A 17,477-nucleotide genomic window follows, 5' to 3' on the forward strand; every position below is an offset into this window, starting at 1 on the left:
TTTCAAGGAGAATGAATGAGTCAATGACGCAGTGAATGATGGGTGGATGGATGAACGAATAACAGAAGCATCCTAGATCTATTTCACCCTGGCAGAGATCTGGTATTAACTACAAGAAATCTTACCCCTTTGATTGCTGGGCTTGGGTAAGTCCCTGAAACATATATATATTGTATCTATTTCATACATATTATATCTATTTCATATATATTATATCTATTTCATATATATATCTCACAGTTTCTTTATCCACTCATTGATTGATGGGTATTTGAGTTGGTTCCTTTGTATTTATTACTAAATTAATGGCAGCAATACATCCAGAACATTCTTCCTTACCCTAAAGTTAGCCTTGTCTCCCCAAGTCGCTTACACATCAAGACACCTTTGTGCCTGTAGATCATGGGCAGTGCTGGGCAGCCACCATCGTCCACATAGGCAGTCAGCAGCGTGAGGTGGTTCTGCCTGCTGCGGTCTAACCCCAGGCACAGAAAGCAACAGCCCTGGGTGGAGCTGAAGGTGCTCAGCTGGGTTTGTCAGGAGTCCCATCTGTCAGGAAATTGACAAGAAACAGAACAAAACGACAACTCCAATGTTGATGAGCCTGCCCCTGGGATTTGGAAAGCTAATAACAGAGAAAACCAATATAGACAAAGGATTTTGAACAGGATTATGGTCAATTAAGCAGATTAGAAAAGGATATTTGAAGGAGTATTTGGGACACAGGAGTCAAAAACACCCGGAAGACAGGAGGAGTTTTTCTAAGATTCTAGACTATAGTAATGCTTAGATAACCAATATCAGTGTATTAATGAGTAATTATTATTATTATTATTCTGAGATGGAGTCTCACTCTATCACCCAGGTAGAAGTGCTGTGGCATGATCTCGGCTCACTGCAACCTCTGTCTCCCTGGTTCAAGCAATTCTGGTGCCTCCGACTCCCGAGTAGCTGTGACTACAGGTGCACGTCAGGATGCCTGGATAATTTCTGTATTTTTAGTACAGATGGGATTTCACCATGTTGGTCAGGCTGGTGTCCATCTCCTGGCCTCAAGTGATCTGCTCTCTTCAGCCTCCCAAAGGGCTAAGATTACAGGCGTGGGTCAGCGTGCACAGCCAAGTAATTACATCATCATGGGAATAAAAAATATACATTGAGTTACAAACTAATTACCAAAAGATCTTAAAAAGATGGTAGACTTGCATCAATTCAGACAAAGGCATTCTTCCCATCCAAACTCTTCACTGGTGAATTTATCTTGAATTTGACCATCTGGGGAAGGGGCGTGGCCTCTCCTGACAGGAAGGCTCTGGGGCCCTGGGAGGGAGAATGAGGTCTCAGAATGATGCCCTGAAAGACCTGTTCCCTTTCACCAATGCACAGACCCAGAAGACCCCTCCATCCTGTAGCACCTGCCATGCGCATCAAGCTCCTGTGCTGTGCGGCCTTTTGTCTCCTGTGGCCAGGTGGGTCCTGGGCAGGGCCCCTTGCATGGATTTCAAGGCCCAGCGCCTTCCCACTGGGGCTGCAGCATCAGTTTTGTTCTTCTCTGCAGGTCCAGTGAATGCTGGTGTCACTCAGACCCCAAAATTCCAAATCCTGAAGACAGGACAGAGCATGACACTGCAGTGTGCCCAGGATATGAACCATAACTACATGTACTGGTATCGACAAGACCCAGGCATGGGACTGAGGCTGATTCATTACTCAGTTGGTAAAGGTAGCACTGACACAGGAGAAGTCCCTGATGGCTACAGTGTCTCCAGATCAAACCTACAGAATTTCATGCTTAGGCTGGAGTCGGCTGCTCCCTCCCAGACATCTGTGTACTTCTGTGCCAGCAGTGAAGCCACAGTGCTGCACGGCCGTCTCCTCTCTGCACATAAAGGCAGGAGAGGCTCTGCCCTCATCCCCACCCCAGACTCAGCAATGCCCTTGGTCCTACCACCAGAAACTTTGGATCCCCACTGTGCCTGGCCAGTGGGAGCCTTGGTCTGTGCCAGGTGCCTCTGCAGTCAGTCTCAGCCAGGCCAGGACTGGTCTCAGGGCCTCAGATGTCTTCTTTGTCCCCCTCTGGTCTTTCCTCTGAGCTGTCCTTTTGGGCTGGGACCAGGGCTTTCTCAGCTCTGACTTTCCTAGTCATTCACCTGAGTCTGAGGCCTCGTAGGTGAAATAGGATTTGTATTTCAGATCCATCTAGACTCCCATCTCTACCTGGGAACCAGATGCTTTCCTCTCTATGATTTTCCTCATATTGAACCCTAACGTCGTCTTAGCCACAGCCTGCATTTCCTATATTCACAGTCACCCTCCAATACCTTGCTGGGTTTCTCCTCCCCGACCTCCTTGCCCTTCTCTACTCTTGCCATGTTGAGAGACTCCAAAGTCCACTTCCTGTGCCCTGGGCTGGAGATTTCTTTTCTGTAGTGGTCAACACCTACCTGTGCTTCAGATCTCAGCATGATCAGCCCTAGTGATAATCACCACTATGCTTCCCTCGGCTCCCAGCTGAGGTCAGTTTCCCTTTAATAATCTCTCATGCTATCATGTGTCTGTTAATCAGTAGAATTTAGCACAATTGGAATCATCCAGATACTTTAAACCCTATGAAGGCCAAGGCTATGTCTGCTTTATATCCCAACAGCAGTGCCTGGCACAGGGGGAGACCCATTTCAAGGAGAATGAATGATTCAATGATGCAGTGAATGATGGGTGGATGGATGAACAAATAACAGGAGCACCCTAGATCCATTTTACCCTGGCAGAGATCTGGCATTAACTATAAGAAATCTTAGCCGTTTGATTGCTGGGCTAAGGTAGGTCCCTGAAATTAACGAGGAGTCACTATCATGGGTAAGATTCCTCCTGTGTCTGTAGCACCAGACCTCCTCCAGGTCTCTATGCTCTCCTTCGGACTCTTTCCCCACAACAACTCTAGACAGATTGGAGATCCATTTCCAGAAACCCATGCACACAGGTTTGTGATTTTGGAACCACTTCTGGTACCAGAAACTCCATTAGGTTTACATCAATAAAACAGAGCCACTAAGAGTACTATGGAGAGGAGGATGTATGACAGGAGTTAGACCTTATATAAATGTAGGGGGAGCTGAGGAAGAGAAGGTCTGGAGGGGAGATCTAGCCAGCAGATTTAATTCATGATTAATGTGACCTCTTATTCTACTCAAAGGAGAGCATACGATTTCAAATAAAAAAATATTGATTTTTCTTTGTAAAAGTTGGACCTAAATAGTGAGCTACTTTTGTCCCACAATTGTCTTAAGTTGGCTAATGGTGGAACAAATCCTTGATGCTAGGACTTTGGTTTCCTTGGAAGAACAGGAAAAAAAAAAAAACCAACAAACAACAAAAAAAACAAAACCTCATGCATATACAGCCTTACAGGCTCTGTTTTTGAAGGAAGCGTAATAAAAAAGAAAGAGAAAATCAGAATTCTCTTCTGGAACCTACACTGGGGCTGTCCTCAGAGCAGGCTGTGATGTGAGGAATCTAATCTATGGGGGTATTTCGCAGCTCAGAGTGCAGCAGACAGTTCCTGACCCCATGCATTTGGGGGTGAGACTGGAGACAGTTGAAAAGCTACGGAGTCTTGACGTTCTGCACTCTCAACCCTGGCCTCTCCCTGAATTTTATAGATTAACAGCAGACCAATTCACTCCCACTATTAAAAATATTGAAACAAAAACCGAGCAGGAACAGTGAGCAGAAGCAATAAACTATTCAGATGAACATCTTAAAGATTTTAAATTCTGCCATCATAAGATGTGGATGTTTGAAGAGCTACGTTTAAATGAATACAAGAAGGAACTGAAACAAGGACATGAAAAAAGAGACTGCCCCAAACCATCAAAAAACATTAAAGAAATAATCAAATAGAATGTCTAGAAATCATTATGATTACTCGAGAAAACAAAATGGAAGCTAAACAGCAGATTCAAGGCTTCTAAAGAGATTAGTAGCAATATCAAAGATGGGTCTCAAGAAATCACCTAGAATGAAACACAGAAAATTAAATGTAAAATATAAAAAAGTGAAGGAACAAGGAAAAAATGAAGTTTTTAGAATATCAGAAAGTATAGAATGTTTTATTGAAATTTTTTTTCTTATATATAATTGAAGTTTCAGAAAGAGAAAATAGGGCAAATGGCCTGAGATGACTGTGTATATGATGTTAGCTGAGAATGTTCCTGAGACGTTTGAGACCGAAATCCTTGTTCAAGAATTCAGATGAATTGTAAGATGAATAGGCAGGTCCCGGTGAAATTGCAGACCACAAATGACAAAGAGAAGATTTTAACAGCCGTCAAAAGGGAGAGATAAATATCTTTCAGTGGAATAGAATGAGAGAAATAGTTAAAGTCAAGAAAGAGAATTAAAAATAACCATTAAATCAGAATTATAGTCCTCAGCTATTGAAGATTCAGATTGATTTTAAAAAAATCTATAGGACAGGAAAAGAAAATATGGAACACTAAAAAAATTCTGTGAGTTTGTCACCAAGGTACCTTTTCTGAATTATAGTTAACGAGGGTGGAAAATGATCCCAGAAGAAAGGCATGAAGGCAGTTCGTGAGGGAACCCATGTGATGGGGCATTCCATTGGGCACGTGTGACTAGGGGAATGGAGGAGGCTGCGGCATGAATGGGGATGGCAGGGGGACCCCGACTTGCAGGAAAGACAATGAGCTCACACTTTGGTGCCTGGTGTTGGGGTTGCTGTTGGCACATCCTACAGAGCGTGCCCAGCAGACAGAGGAGCGGCTGTGAGATGAGAAGGTGAACTCGGAGACGCAGCGTGAAGCCTCTCGGTCCAGACAGCACAGGAGCCCAAAGCGATGTCCCATGCAAATAACGTTGTTTACAAGGAGCGTATAAATATTTAAAGTAATCATCCGAGTGTGTTCTAATATAAATCCTGTGTTCCTGAGGTCATGCAGATTGGGAGAGGAAGTGATGTCACGGTGGGAACTTCCGTGTAAGGACAGGGACGTCCCTCCTCCTCTGCTCCTGCTCACAATGACTCTGATCTGGTAAAGCTCCCATCCTGCCCTGACTCTGCCATGGGCACCAGGCTCCTCTGCTGGGCAGCCCTGTGCCTCCTGGGGGCAGGTGAGTCCTCAGACACCAACCAGTCTCATTGTGTGTGTGAGTGTGTGTGTGTGTGCCAGGGGGTGTTTGTATGTGTATGTGTCTGTGTGTGGAGGGGTGGGATTCGTGTGATGACTAAAATTGTTTCCCTTGTTCTGTTCCTAACTTGTGCCTCCACAGATCACACAGGTGCTGGAGTCTCCCAGTCCCCCAGGAACAAGGTCACAGAGGAGGGAAAGGATGTAGTGCTCAGGTGTGATCCAATTTCAGGTCATACCGCCCTTTATTGGTACCGACAGAGCCTGGGGAAGGGCCTGGAGTTTTTAATTTACTTCCAAGGCAAGGATGCACCAGACAAATCAGGGCTGCCCAGTGGTCGGTTCTCTGTAGAGAGGCCTGAGGGATCCGTCTCCACTCTGAAGATCCAGCCCACACAGCAGGGGGACTCAGCCGTGTATCTCTGTGCCAGCAGCTTAGCCACAGCGTGGCACGGTCACCTCCTTCCTGTTCACAAACCTCATCCTTCTCTCTCCTTGCAGCATCTAGAGACCTTTAACAGGCCTCTCTTTGCTCCCTGCTCCCCGTGGGAAACAAGTAGATTTGGACCTCAGCTGTCCTTTGGGCAGAAAGAGACCACAGATTCACCCCTAAGACACAGTAACTGTAAATGTGGGTGGTGGAAGCAATCGTGGCCCACTGGACTCTAGGAGTCTTCAGAGCCAGCTCACTGCTCTAAGGCAAGCACTGGGTGTCTTAGCCTCGGCCTTCAGGGCTGGGACATGCAGTTTTCTTTGGGGCCTGGGAGGTTGCTGCCCACATAGAGAAGCTTTGGGCATGGGCAAGGAAGAGGCCTGTTTCCCTGCATGGGTTCGGGCATCTGGCATCTGCAAGGTCTGAAGCTTCATCCACAGGAACATTCCTTCTTCTGAAGCCTCTTCTATCCCTGTCACATTGGAAGTTCTCTGCAGTACCAGAGCAAAACAATCTTCGTGTTTGACTTAAACATCTTTGTGGCTTTTGTGACAGTTACTTGATGAATACAGCCAATGATAACAATAAGACTTCGTTTCTTCTGCCTAGTGTAAGCAATGAGTGTTCTTTATTTTGTGTTCATTTACCACTGCTCCTGTCCTGGGAGACTGAACCTTGCGTCCACTACTGCTCCAGTGTCAGCTTGGTTCCCTAGGAAATTGGGTTTCTAGAACCTGAATACTGACAAATAAGAATTGTACATATGTATACCATGTAACCTGCATTTAAAAATGTGTGCACAAGGGCCTGTAATCCTAGCACTTTGGGAGGCTGAGGCGGGCAGATCATGAAGTTAGGAGATCGAGACCATCCTGGCTAACACGGTGAAACCCCATTTCTACTAAAAATACAAAAAATTAGCCGGGTGTGGAGGCGGGCACCTGTAGTCCCAGCTACTTGGGAGGCTGAGGCAGGAGAATGGCGTGAACCTAGGAGGAGGAGCTTGCAGCGAGCTGAGATGGCACCACTGCGCTCTAGACTGGGCGACAGAGCAACGCTCTGTCTCAAAAAAATAAAAAATAAAAAAGTATGTACATGGTGCAGCGACTAAATCTAGCTAACTAACATATGCAGTACCTCAATCCTTATCCTTTCCTGTGGTGAGAATACTTGAAATGTACTCTGTTAGCAGTATTCCAGAATGCAATCCACTGTTACTAACTCTAGTCACTGTGTTGTACAATAGATCTTTTGAACTTCTTCCTCCTATTTGAGTGAAATTTTGTATCCTTTAACCAACATCTCCCCAGCACCCCATCTCCACTCCAGCCTCTGATAATTGTTGCTCTAGTCTTTTGATTTGAAATAATTTCCCTGAGGTCTTTAACTCAAGAAGATGGAGTTTTAAAAATAATAATGCTTACATTACTTTTGTTTTGTTTGTTATTTTACATATTGCAATATAGTTTTTGTTGCAAATATAAATAAGTATATTGTAATAAAAATTCTTCACCTCTCTTTGAGTGAAGCTACAGTTCACATATATGAAATTTCAAGTTGTGGTTAGAGCTGACATGATTATGGATCATGGGTTTCTGGGAGTCCTCAGAGACAGCCCCGTACACAAAGGTTAAGGTAGAATACCCCAGACCCAGCCAGGACAGAGGTGCTCCGAGTCCTGCAGAGCTGGTTGGGGAATTATAGATCTTTAAATTCACTTATCAGAAATTGTGGTGGCTCAGATACCAAATTTCTTTCTCTAGCAAATGATAATTGTTGGCAGGGATTGTTCTGAACCCATTGTAATTGTTTCATCAACAGATCATTCCTTTTTTAGTTGCCCTGTGTGTCCTGGGAGTGCATAAGTCCCAGGCACAGATGGGAATTCCCTGACCTTAGGATGCTATTCCAAGGACTTCCTTGCTGGACCCTGTCTCCGACTTTTCCCACCTTCATCCGCATGACCCCTAAGACAAATGGTCCTAACAGTGGACCAGCTCTGAAACTTAAGCTTGAACAGAATATTAACCACAACTGTAAACACTGATGCTGAAAGAAGTGGTAAAAAAGGTGGGCAGGGTTTCCCACCTGCACTGAGAATGAACATACAAGGATAGCAAAGGGAAGGTTTTATTAATAAGCAAACAAGAAGCAATAAAGGCCCTGCTCTAAATGAATGTAACTAATCTCTTTGAGTTAAAAAAGGAGCACGTCAATAAAAGTATTTCAAATCAAAATCTAGAAGCTTCCAAATCAGCCAGCACAACCCTAAGAGCTCTGCACTCTGAGCAACTAACTTCAGAGAACTCTTCAATCCTTTCTGGGCTCAAACTTCCCTCTGTCCACCCCAAGACCCAGGGTCACACTCTCATCCTATTATGAAAACAATGGGCTTCGATATTGTTGCTGATGCCTCATTTCTAGGAGTTGAGTAGTAAGCACTGAAGAGCTTTGAAAGTTGTGCTTCGGAGTCCAGGGATGTGCTGGAGCCAGCTTTTCTGACTCGCGAGAGACAAACAGGCACACTCTTCCCTTCAGTGAAGCCATGTTGACAGCTTGAAATCCACCATAGTGCCTTTGTTGATACAACAGAACTTGGTAAGTGCTACTAAGCATGTGCCCACCTCCACAGACAGTTTTCCAGCACATCACTGGAATGTTTTCTGAGAAAATGATGTTCCTGTTAAGTCGTCGTGTCTTGAGGGGCCAAAAGGACACCGAATTCACCTCTTCTCTGTTCTTGCTTTTAGAAACCATGACCTAAGGTGACCTCAGCTGACACTATTTCTATTCAATCTCCAAATTCCCTTACTTTGTGGGTCCGTATCTCTTGTAAGCACACCAGTCCAGAACATGACAACTATTTTGAGTGTAGCTAAAGGATAGAGTAAACAAGTTTATTATTTTCGCATTATCCTTCCTTGCATGGAATATGTAGATGCTGCAGTCATTGGGAACAGGGATGGGGCAAGCAGCAGCTCTGGGCTGTGAACAACTTTACAGCCAGAAAATTCTTCAGTGGCACAGATCACACTCACCCTAAATGTCCTCCTCTCCAACACATAGTACAGCCCCCATCCATCTCAGTCCCTGGAGGTCATCCAGAGCTCCCAGAGAATCTCTGCTCTGGGGCAGAATCACCAAGGCTCCCCCTTGCCAGCTCTCTACAGGCTCCAGCAAGGTTTTTCTGCCAGATGCAGGGCATGAGTATGGCTCTGTTGTCTGTCAGGTAGAGGGAGGCCATATGGTGATGTTTGTATAAGAAGGATTGGGTTTCTGAGGCTCCTCTCAAATACTTGATATAATTTTATTTGCTTTTTGTTTCACTCTACAATGTCACCATTTAGGATAACAATTATTTTGGTTGCATTATTTATGGCACTGTGAAAGATTTTTGTGTTTAAATTCATTTAAGAAATCATTCCAATTATGCATCTTTTCTGTTCAGATATAATCTGAGGCAGTGAAAGAAACAGCAATGATTTTGAAAACAGTCACTTACATGCCCTATGATAAAGGCATTGTTCAAGGTTCATGACTCACACCTAACTTTCAGTCTACTGGAAATGAAAAGGCATAGACTTGGGGGCCTGTGATCAAGCCACGAGAGAGGACTATGCCAGTTACTGTGGGACTTCAGGGCACGAAGAGATGACCTCCCCTTTAGACTCTGCTCAACAATGAAGGAATAAGAGTTGGTCCATGAGAACCTGAGGAGAGAAATTCTGGGAGCCTTTCACTGGGATGGAGCAAGGGCTGTAGAACAAGTCACTGGAAAGGGAAATGGTTCCTCTGGTCTGTCACAGAAGACGGTGGATAGAAAGGTCATATAATCCCCAGTTCCCTGGCTGATTTGCTTCCGTATGATACTATTTTGCAGCAGCTTACCCTCATCTCACGCCACTCCTCTACCTCTTCCAGAATCATCTCCTCCCTCTCTGCTCTTCAGATCAGCACATGTGCGTGGTACAAGCTATTCCTTTCCTGTCGCAGGCCTTTTGCTAGTCTTAATTATATCCAGCCTTATTTTCCCGTTAGATACGCTCCTTCCACGATTGCTTATTGCCTTTCAAGGGACTTTTTTTGGTCTTTCCCCCGAGATGGAGTCTCACTCTGTCGCCCAGGCTGGAGTGCAGAGGCGCTATCTCGGCTCACTGCAAGCTCCGTCTGGAGGGTTCACGCCATTCTCCTGCCTCAGCCTCCTGAGTAGCTGGGACTACACGTGCCCGCCACCACACCTGGCTGATGTTTTGTATTTTTTTAGTAGATACGGGGTTTCACTGTGTTAGCCAGGATTGTCTCAATCTCCAGACCTCTTGATCTGCCCACCTTGGCCTCCCAAAGGGCTGGGATTACAGGCGTGAGCCACCATGCCCAGCCAAGAGATCCTATTTCTTATATCCCAGTTTTACTTTTTATTAATACATATCTGACCCCATCTTGAAGGTCATCACATTATCTGCTTAGTCTTTTGCTAATCTTTATTTTTATGGTGGCATTGTCATTTGGGGGACATGTTTGTTTATCTTTGGTAATGGAAATGAAATAACGTTACACTTCACTTTCTGTGTTTTATTCCTGCTTTAGAGTAAACACTATTTCCTTCCATTCTTCCTATTCTATTCCTGTCTCTTTAGATAGTTTTAAGGGAGAAAATTCAGTGAGACTGTAACTGCAGCTATGGGGTAAGAATTATTTAGAATGAGGATGGGATGTTAAGTTTGATAACTCAAAGGAACAGTCAGGGTTAAAACTAATGTTGGGGTTGGGGTTTAGGGAAGTAGCTCATAAAACATGCAAGATGACATTTCTAGAATAACGTCTCAGCTCACTCTGCAGACACTTCCCAGCATCCCCTTGGGCCATTGCAGAAGCAATGATGAAACTTCACTTATTGGCCACAGGATGGCACTGTGGTCCACTGGGATCTAAGGGGCTCTGGAGAGGTTTGTAAAGCAGCCTAGGAGGGAAAGGGTTAAGAAAAATTAGGGCTGGAATTCAAGATTATGTAGATTTTGCAGCAGTTTTCAGTTATTTCTAGACTACCTACAGCTATGCAAATGCAGGAAATACCTCTCATCTTTAATGAGATCCACAGTTGAAGAATTTTGGCCTGTCAGCCTTGGTGTCAGGGGCAGGTGCAGACAGAAGAGCAACTGTCTCAGAGGAAAATGGGAAAGTGAAGGGGGAGTTATGGCTTAAACCCAGTGAGTCTCTGCTGCACCTCGTCTTCCCTGCAGCTCTTGCCAGGCGACAGCCTCCATGAGAATAGTCAGAAGTTCCTGGACTAGGTGAACTCTGTAGGCATGGAGGGTAACACAGCAGGCCCACCTTTCACAAGTTTGCAAAGTCTGGGCTCCAAGACGTTTTTTTCCTTTCCTCTGCAGAGTCCTGCTGCTTCTGAAGTCTTGTCTTCACTTTCTGCCTGCCTCTCCAACAGTCCCCATGGAGGCGGGGATCAGCCAGACACCAAGATACCACAGACACACAGGGAAAAAGATCACCCTGAAATTTGCTCAGATTAGGAACCATTATTCAATGTTCTGTTATCAATAAGACCAAGAACAAGGGCTGAGGCTGATCCATTATTCAGGTAGTGTTAGCAGCATGACCAAAGGTGATGCCAAGGAAGGGTACAATATCTCTGGAAACAAGCTCAAGCATTTTCCCCCAACCCTGGAGTCCACTAGCACCAGCCAGACCTCTGTACCTCTGTGGCAGTGCATCCGCAGCACTGCACAGTCAGCTGCTCTCTGCACAAAAACGGGCAGCCACAGGCTGGAGGTGGGCAATCCTTCCCAAGGTCTCTGTCTCAACCAGGAGAAAAAGCTGCCCTTTTTGAAGCTCTTCTCAGATGTCCCCACAATGGGCTTTCAGTCTGTGCATCCTCCTGCAGCAGGAACTTCAGTGTGAGCCGAGGTCCATCACTGTGATATGGATGCACGAATGCAAACAACACTTAATGTTATTTTGCCCAATTTGGAATATTCTGGCAGTTGCCCTTTTTTTGTTTCCCATTGGCTTGGTCATTTTTTCTCCATCGCTTTATGTTGAGCCTATGGGAGTTGCATATGAGATGGGTCTCCCGAAGACAGCATACAGTTTAGTGTTTCACTTGTTTATCCAACTGTCACTCTTTTAATAATAAGTGACTTTTATGTGCCGTATCTAGCATGTCTACATCCAAGGTTAATATTAATACGTGCAGATATGATCCTGCCATTGTGTTGTTACTTGGTTGTTATGCAGACTTGATTGTGTAGTTGCTTTATAGTGTCAATGGTCTACGTACTTAAGTGTGTTTTTTTGGTGGCTGGTGGTGATCTTTCATTTCTATGTTTAGCACTCCCTTCAGGACCTCTTGTAAGGCAGGTCTGGTGGTCACAAATTCCTTAAACATTTGCTTGTCTGAAGGGATCTTATTTCTCCTTTCCTTATGAAGCTTAGTTTGGCTGGATATGAAATTCCTGGTTAGGATTTCATTTCTTTAAGAATGTTAAATATTGGCTCCCAATTATTTCTGCCTTGTAAAGTTTCTCCTGAAAAACCTGCTGTTAGCCTGATGAGGTTCCCTTTGTAGGTGACCTGCCTTTTCTCTCTCGCTGACTGTACTATTTTTTCTTTCATGTTGACCTTGAAGCATCTGATGACTATGTGTCTTGGGGGTGGTTGTCTTTTATAGTATCTCATAAGAATTCTCTGTGTTTCCTGAATTTGAATGTTAAACTCTCTAGCAAGGTTAGAGAAATTTTTGTACTCAATATCCTCCAATACGTTTTCAATATTGCTTACTCTCTCTCCCTCTCTTTCAGACACATCAATGAGTCATAGGTTTGGTCTTTTTACATAATCCCATATTTCTCAGAGGTTTACTTCATTCATTTTTCTTTTTTTATTTATTTTTTGTCTGACTGAATTGATTCAAAAACAAGTGTTCAAGCTCTGAGATTATTTTCTCAGCTTCATCTATTATGCTGCTAATACTTCTGATGATATTGACATTGTTGAGGTTAGTTTTTCAGCTCTATCACATCAGTTTGGTTCTTCCTTCAAATAACTATTTCATCTTTCAGCTAATGTGTCATTTTATTTGATTCATTAGATTCCTTAGATTGACTTTTAGCTTTCTTCTGAATCTTGATAGCGTTTGTTTCTATCCTGTTCCTGAATTCTATGTCTGTCATTTCAGCCACTTCAGCCTGGTTAAGAATCATTGTTGGGAAGCTAGTGTGTTCTTTTGGTGGTAAGAAGACACTCTGACTTGTTGAGTTGCCAGAGTTCTTTCACTGGTTCTTTCTCATCTCTGTGGGCTGATGTTTCTTTAATCTTTTAAGCTGATGTATTTTGGAAGGGTTTTTTGCTTTTATATTCTTCTATGCCCTTGAGGGTTTGACTGTTACATAAGCTGTATTCAGTAGACTGGCTTCATTTCTGGAATATTTCAGGGGGCTAAGATTCAGCTCAGTACTTCTGGGCTGCATGTTGTAGGCCTGTGGTGCTGGAATTAGGCCCAGAGCTTTGATTTTTGACACCTCGAGGTTAAAGCATCTGCTACACCAGAGGGACTGAGGCATTCCCAATTCCACTGGCAACAACACTCCAATGGGGGATGCCAGCCAAAGTACTTTTTCCAAATGGTGGCATTGGGGTACATGCTCAGAAGTATGTGCCAATAACGGCAATGTGGCAGTTTCCATGTGTATGTTTGTGCTAGCTTTTTTGTTATTATACAGTAACTTTTGCCTCTTTTTATAGTTATTGTCTTGAAATACATTTTATCTGATATAGATATAACTACTTGTGATCTTTTTTGGTTTTCATTTGCATGAAACATCTTTTTGTATCTCTTCACTTTCAATCTATATATCTTTTTAGGGGAGGTGTGTTTCTTGTAAGTAACAGATCGTTGGGTCTTGTTTTTATAGTCATTCAGCTACTCTCTGTCCTTTGATTGGTGAGTTTAAATCATTTACATTCAATGTTTTTGTTGATAATTAAGTACTTGCTCCTGCCATGTATTTGTTTCCTGGTCTCCTCTTCATTTGTTTCTTCTTTCCTGTCTTCTTTTCAGTAAAGGTGATTTTCCCTAATAATGTATTTTCATTTCTTGTTTGTTATTTTTGTGTATCTGTTGTATTTGTTTGTATTTAAAGTTACTATGTTGCATATGTTCGTATTTAAAGTTACTATGCATGAGGCTTGCAAATAATATCTTATACTGATGACAACATAACACTGATTGCCTAAGCAAACAATCCAAAAACAAGAGAAAACTAGTAAAATTCTTATAGTTTAACATTGTCCTTTCAACTTTGTGCCCTTTCTGTGTATATCTTAGGTACTGTCTATGTGTTGAAAAGCTGTAGTTTTTTTTTTTTTAATTGGTTCATCTTTTAGTCTTTCTAAGTAGTTTACACGCCGTAATCACAGTGTTATAATATTGTGTTTTTCTGTGCACTATGATCAGTTAGTTTTGCACCTTCAGATAATTTCTTATTTCTCATTAATGCTCTTTTCTTTCAGATTGAAAAACTCTCCTTTTCATTTCTTCTAGGACAAGTCTGGTGTTGAGGAAGTCCCTCAGGTTTTGTCTGGGGAAGTCATTCTTTCCCTTTCATGTTTGAAGGATATTTTCACTGAATATACTATTCTAGTATTAACTTTTTTAGCACTTTAAATATGTCATGCTCCTCTCTCATGACCTGTAAGATTTGCACTGAAAAGTCTGATGCTAGACCATATTGGTGTTCCATTGTAGGTTATCTGTTTATTTTCTCTTGCTGCTTCTAGAATCCTTTCTTTATCCTTGAAATTATGATTTATCCTTGAAGTTTCATTATTGTCTTGATGTAGTCTTTGACTTAAATGTGCTTGGTATTCTACAATCTTCTTTTACTTGAATATTGATATCTTTCTCTAAGATTGGGAATTTCTCTGTTACCATGACTTTGAATAAACTTTCAGCCCTATCTCTCTCTCTACCTCCTCTTTCAGGTCAATAACTCTTAAAGTTGCCCTTCTGAGGCTATTTTCTAGATCTCGTATTTGTGCTTCATTAATTTTTATTCTTTTTTCTCCTCTGATGGTGTATTTTCAAGTAGTCTGTCTTCAAGCTTATTGATTCTTCTGCCTCATCAATTGTGAGGTTGAAACCCTGATGCATTCGTCAGAATGTCAATTGCATTTTCAGCTCCAAAATTTCTGCTTGATTGTTTTTAATTATTTAGATCTCTTCAGGATTCTGAATTTCTTGCCTGTGTTATCTTGAATTTTGTTGAGTTTCTTCAAAACAGGTATTTTGAGTTCTGTGTCTGAAAGGTCACACATCTCTCTCTCGTTTTGGGATTGGCCTCTGGTGCTTTATTTGGTTCATTTGGTGAGGTCATGTTTTCCTGAATGGTCTTGAGGCTTGTGGATGTTTGCCTGTGTCGGGGCATTGAAGAGTTAGGTATTTATTATAGTCTTTGCAGTCTGGGCTTGTTTGTACTCGCCCTTGGAAAGCTTTTCAGATGTTTGAATGTACTTGGGTGTTGTCATCTAAGTTTTTTGTCTCTGAAAACTTACCTGCATTGGGGGCACCCCAAGACCAGTAATTCTGTGTCCCTTGTGGACTCGTAGATGTACTGCCTTGGTGGTCTTGGATAAGATCTGAAAGAATTCTCTGGATTATCTGGCAGAGACTCTTGTTCTCTTCTTTCACTTTCACTCAAACAAACGTTTCTGTCTCTCTCTGTGCTGAATTCCCTGGAACTGAGGGAGAAGTGGCACATGCTCCCCTGTGGCTACCATCTCTGAGACCCTAGGTCAGAACTAAAGCCAGCCTGATAATGGGTTTCACCCAAGGTCCACGGTAACCACTGTCTTGCTTATTGCCTATGTTCACTCAAGGCCCCAGGGATCTACAATCAGCATGTGGAAAAGTCAGCCAGGCTTATATCCTTCCCTTCAGGGTCACAAGGGCCCCTGACCCTGAGGACATCCAGAGATGCCATCCAGGAGCCAGAGCCTGGAGTCAGAAACCTTGGGAATCTATCTAGAGCTCTATTCTACTGCAGCTGAGCTGGCACTCAAGTCACAAGACAAAGTTCTTTCCACTCTTCCTTGCCCTTTTCACAACCAGAGGAGTCTCTCCCTATGGCTACCACTGCCCCAGGCCCACAGCAAGAGTTGCCTGACTATTGCCAATGTTCACTCAGGGCCCAAGGACTTTTTAGCCAGCTTGTGGTACATGCTGCCAGGCCTGAGACTCTTCTTTCAGGGCAATGGGCTCTCCTCTGGCCCAGGGCAGGTCCAGAAATGCAATCCAAGAGCCAAGTCCTGAAATCCAGGACCCCCGGAGCCTACTTTGTGCTCTACTCCACTGTGGCCAAGCTGGTACCTAATCCGCAAGACAAAGTCTCCTTTATTCTTCCCTCTCCTTTTATCAAGCAGAAGGAACCTCTCCCCATATTCACCACAGCTGAGTATGTGCTGCATCACACCTGAAACCAGCATGTCTCAGATTCTCATGTAAGCTGTATGGCAAGTACCACCTGGGCATTGCTGCTGATTATTTGGGGCCCAAGTGCTCTTTATTCAGCAGATGATGAATCTTTCTGGGTCTTGTTCCTTCCCCACAAGGCAGCAGGTTCCCTTCCGGCCCATGGTGTGTTTAGAAATGTTATCCAGGAGGTAGGGCCTAGAATTGGGGCCTCAGTACTCTGCCCATTGCCCTATCCTACTATGACTCAGCTGGTGTCTGATTTTCAAGAAAAAGTCCTCTTTACTCTTCCCTCTCCTTTCTTTAAGTGGAGAGAAGGTATATTAGCCCATTCTAGCATTACTATAAAGAATACGTGAGACTGTGTAATTTATAAGAAAAGGGGTTTAATTGGCTCATGGTTCCGCAGGCTGTACAAGAGGCATAATACTGGCATCTGTTTCTCAGAAGGCTCCAAAAGCTTATAAATATGCAGAAGGCCAAGGGAGAGCAGGCACATCACATCGCAAAAGCAGGAGCAAGAGATAGAGAGTGGAGGGTGTATTAGTCTGTTCTTATGCTGCTAATAAAGATGTACCCAAGACGGGGTAATTTATTAAAAAAAAAAAAAAAAAAAAAAAAGAGGTTTAATTGACAGAAGGTAAAGGAAGACCAAAGTCATGTCTTACATGGCAGCAGGCAAGAGAGCTTTCACAAGGGCACTCCCATTTATAAAATCATCAGATTCCTCAGATTTATTTACTATCATGAGAACAGTACGGAGAAAACCGCTCCCATGATTCAATTATCTCCACCTGGCCCTGCCCTTGATCCATGATGATTATTACAATTCAAGGTGAGATTGGGTGGGGACACAGAGCCACACCATATCTGAGGGGGAGCTGCCACACACTTTTAAATTACAAGATCTTGCAAAAACTCACTCACTATCATGAAGACAGCACCAAGCCATGAGGGATCTGCTCCCATGACCATGACCAAAATACCACCCACCAGGCCCCACCTCCATCACCGGGGATGACAATTCAACATGAGACATGGGTGGGGACAAATATTCAAACTCTATCATTCTGCCTTTTTTCTCTCTCAAATCTCATGTCCTTCTCACATTGCAAAACACAATCGTGCCTTTCCAACAGTCTCCCCAAGTCTTAACTCATTCCAGCGTTAACTCAAAAGTCCAAAGTCTAATGCTTCATTTGAGACAAAGCAAGTCTATTCCACCTTACTGGCCTGCAAAATTTTTTAAAAAATTATTTATTCTTAAGATACAATGAGAATATAGGCATGGGGTAAACATTCTTCTTCCAAAAGGGAGCAATCGGGCAAAAGAAAGGTGCTACAGGCGCCATCCAAGTTTGAAGCCCATCAGGAGAGTCTTTAATTTTTTTGGTTTGTTTGTTTGTTTGTTTTT

The 17,477-nt window shown here is 43.3% G+C and overlaps 1 gene segment (V, D, J or C); it reads left to right on the top strand.

The window, feature by feature from the left end:
- The first annotated feature begins 4,993 nt into the window (after positions 1–4,993).
- LOC108541518 (T-cell receptor beta chain V region CTL-L17-like) lies at positions 4,994–6,345 on the top strand. The segment is given in 2 exon segments: positions 4,994–5,133; positions 5,293–6,345. Coding segments are annotated over 2 exon segments (576 nt in total).
- The last annotated feature ends 11,132 nt before the right edge of the window (positions 6,346–17,477 follow it).

This window comes from Rhinopithecus bieti, unplaced genomic scaffold (genome assembly GCF_001698545.2).
Source record: "Rhinopithecus bieti isolate Rb0 unplaced genomic scaffold, ASM169854v2 scaffold_20175, whole genome shotgun sequence".
NCBI lineage: Eukaryota > Metazoa > Chordata > Mammalia > Primates > Cercopithecidae > Rhinopithecus > Rhinopithecus bieti.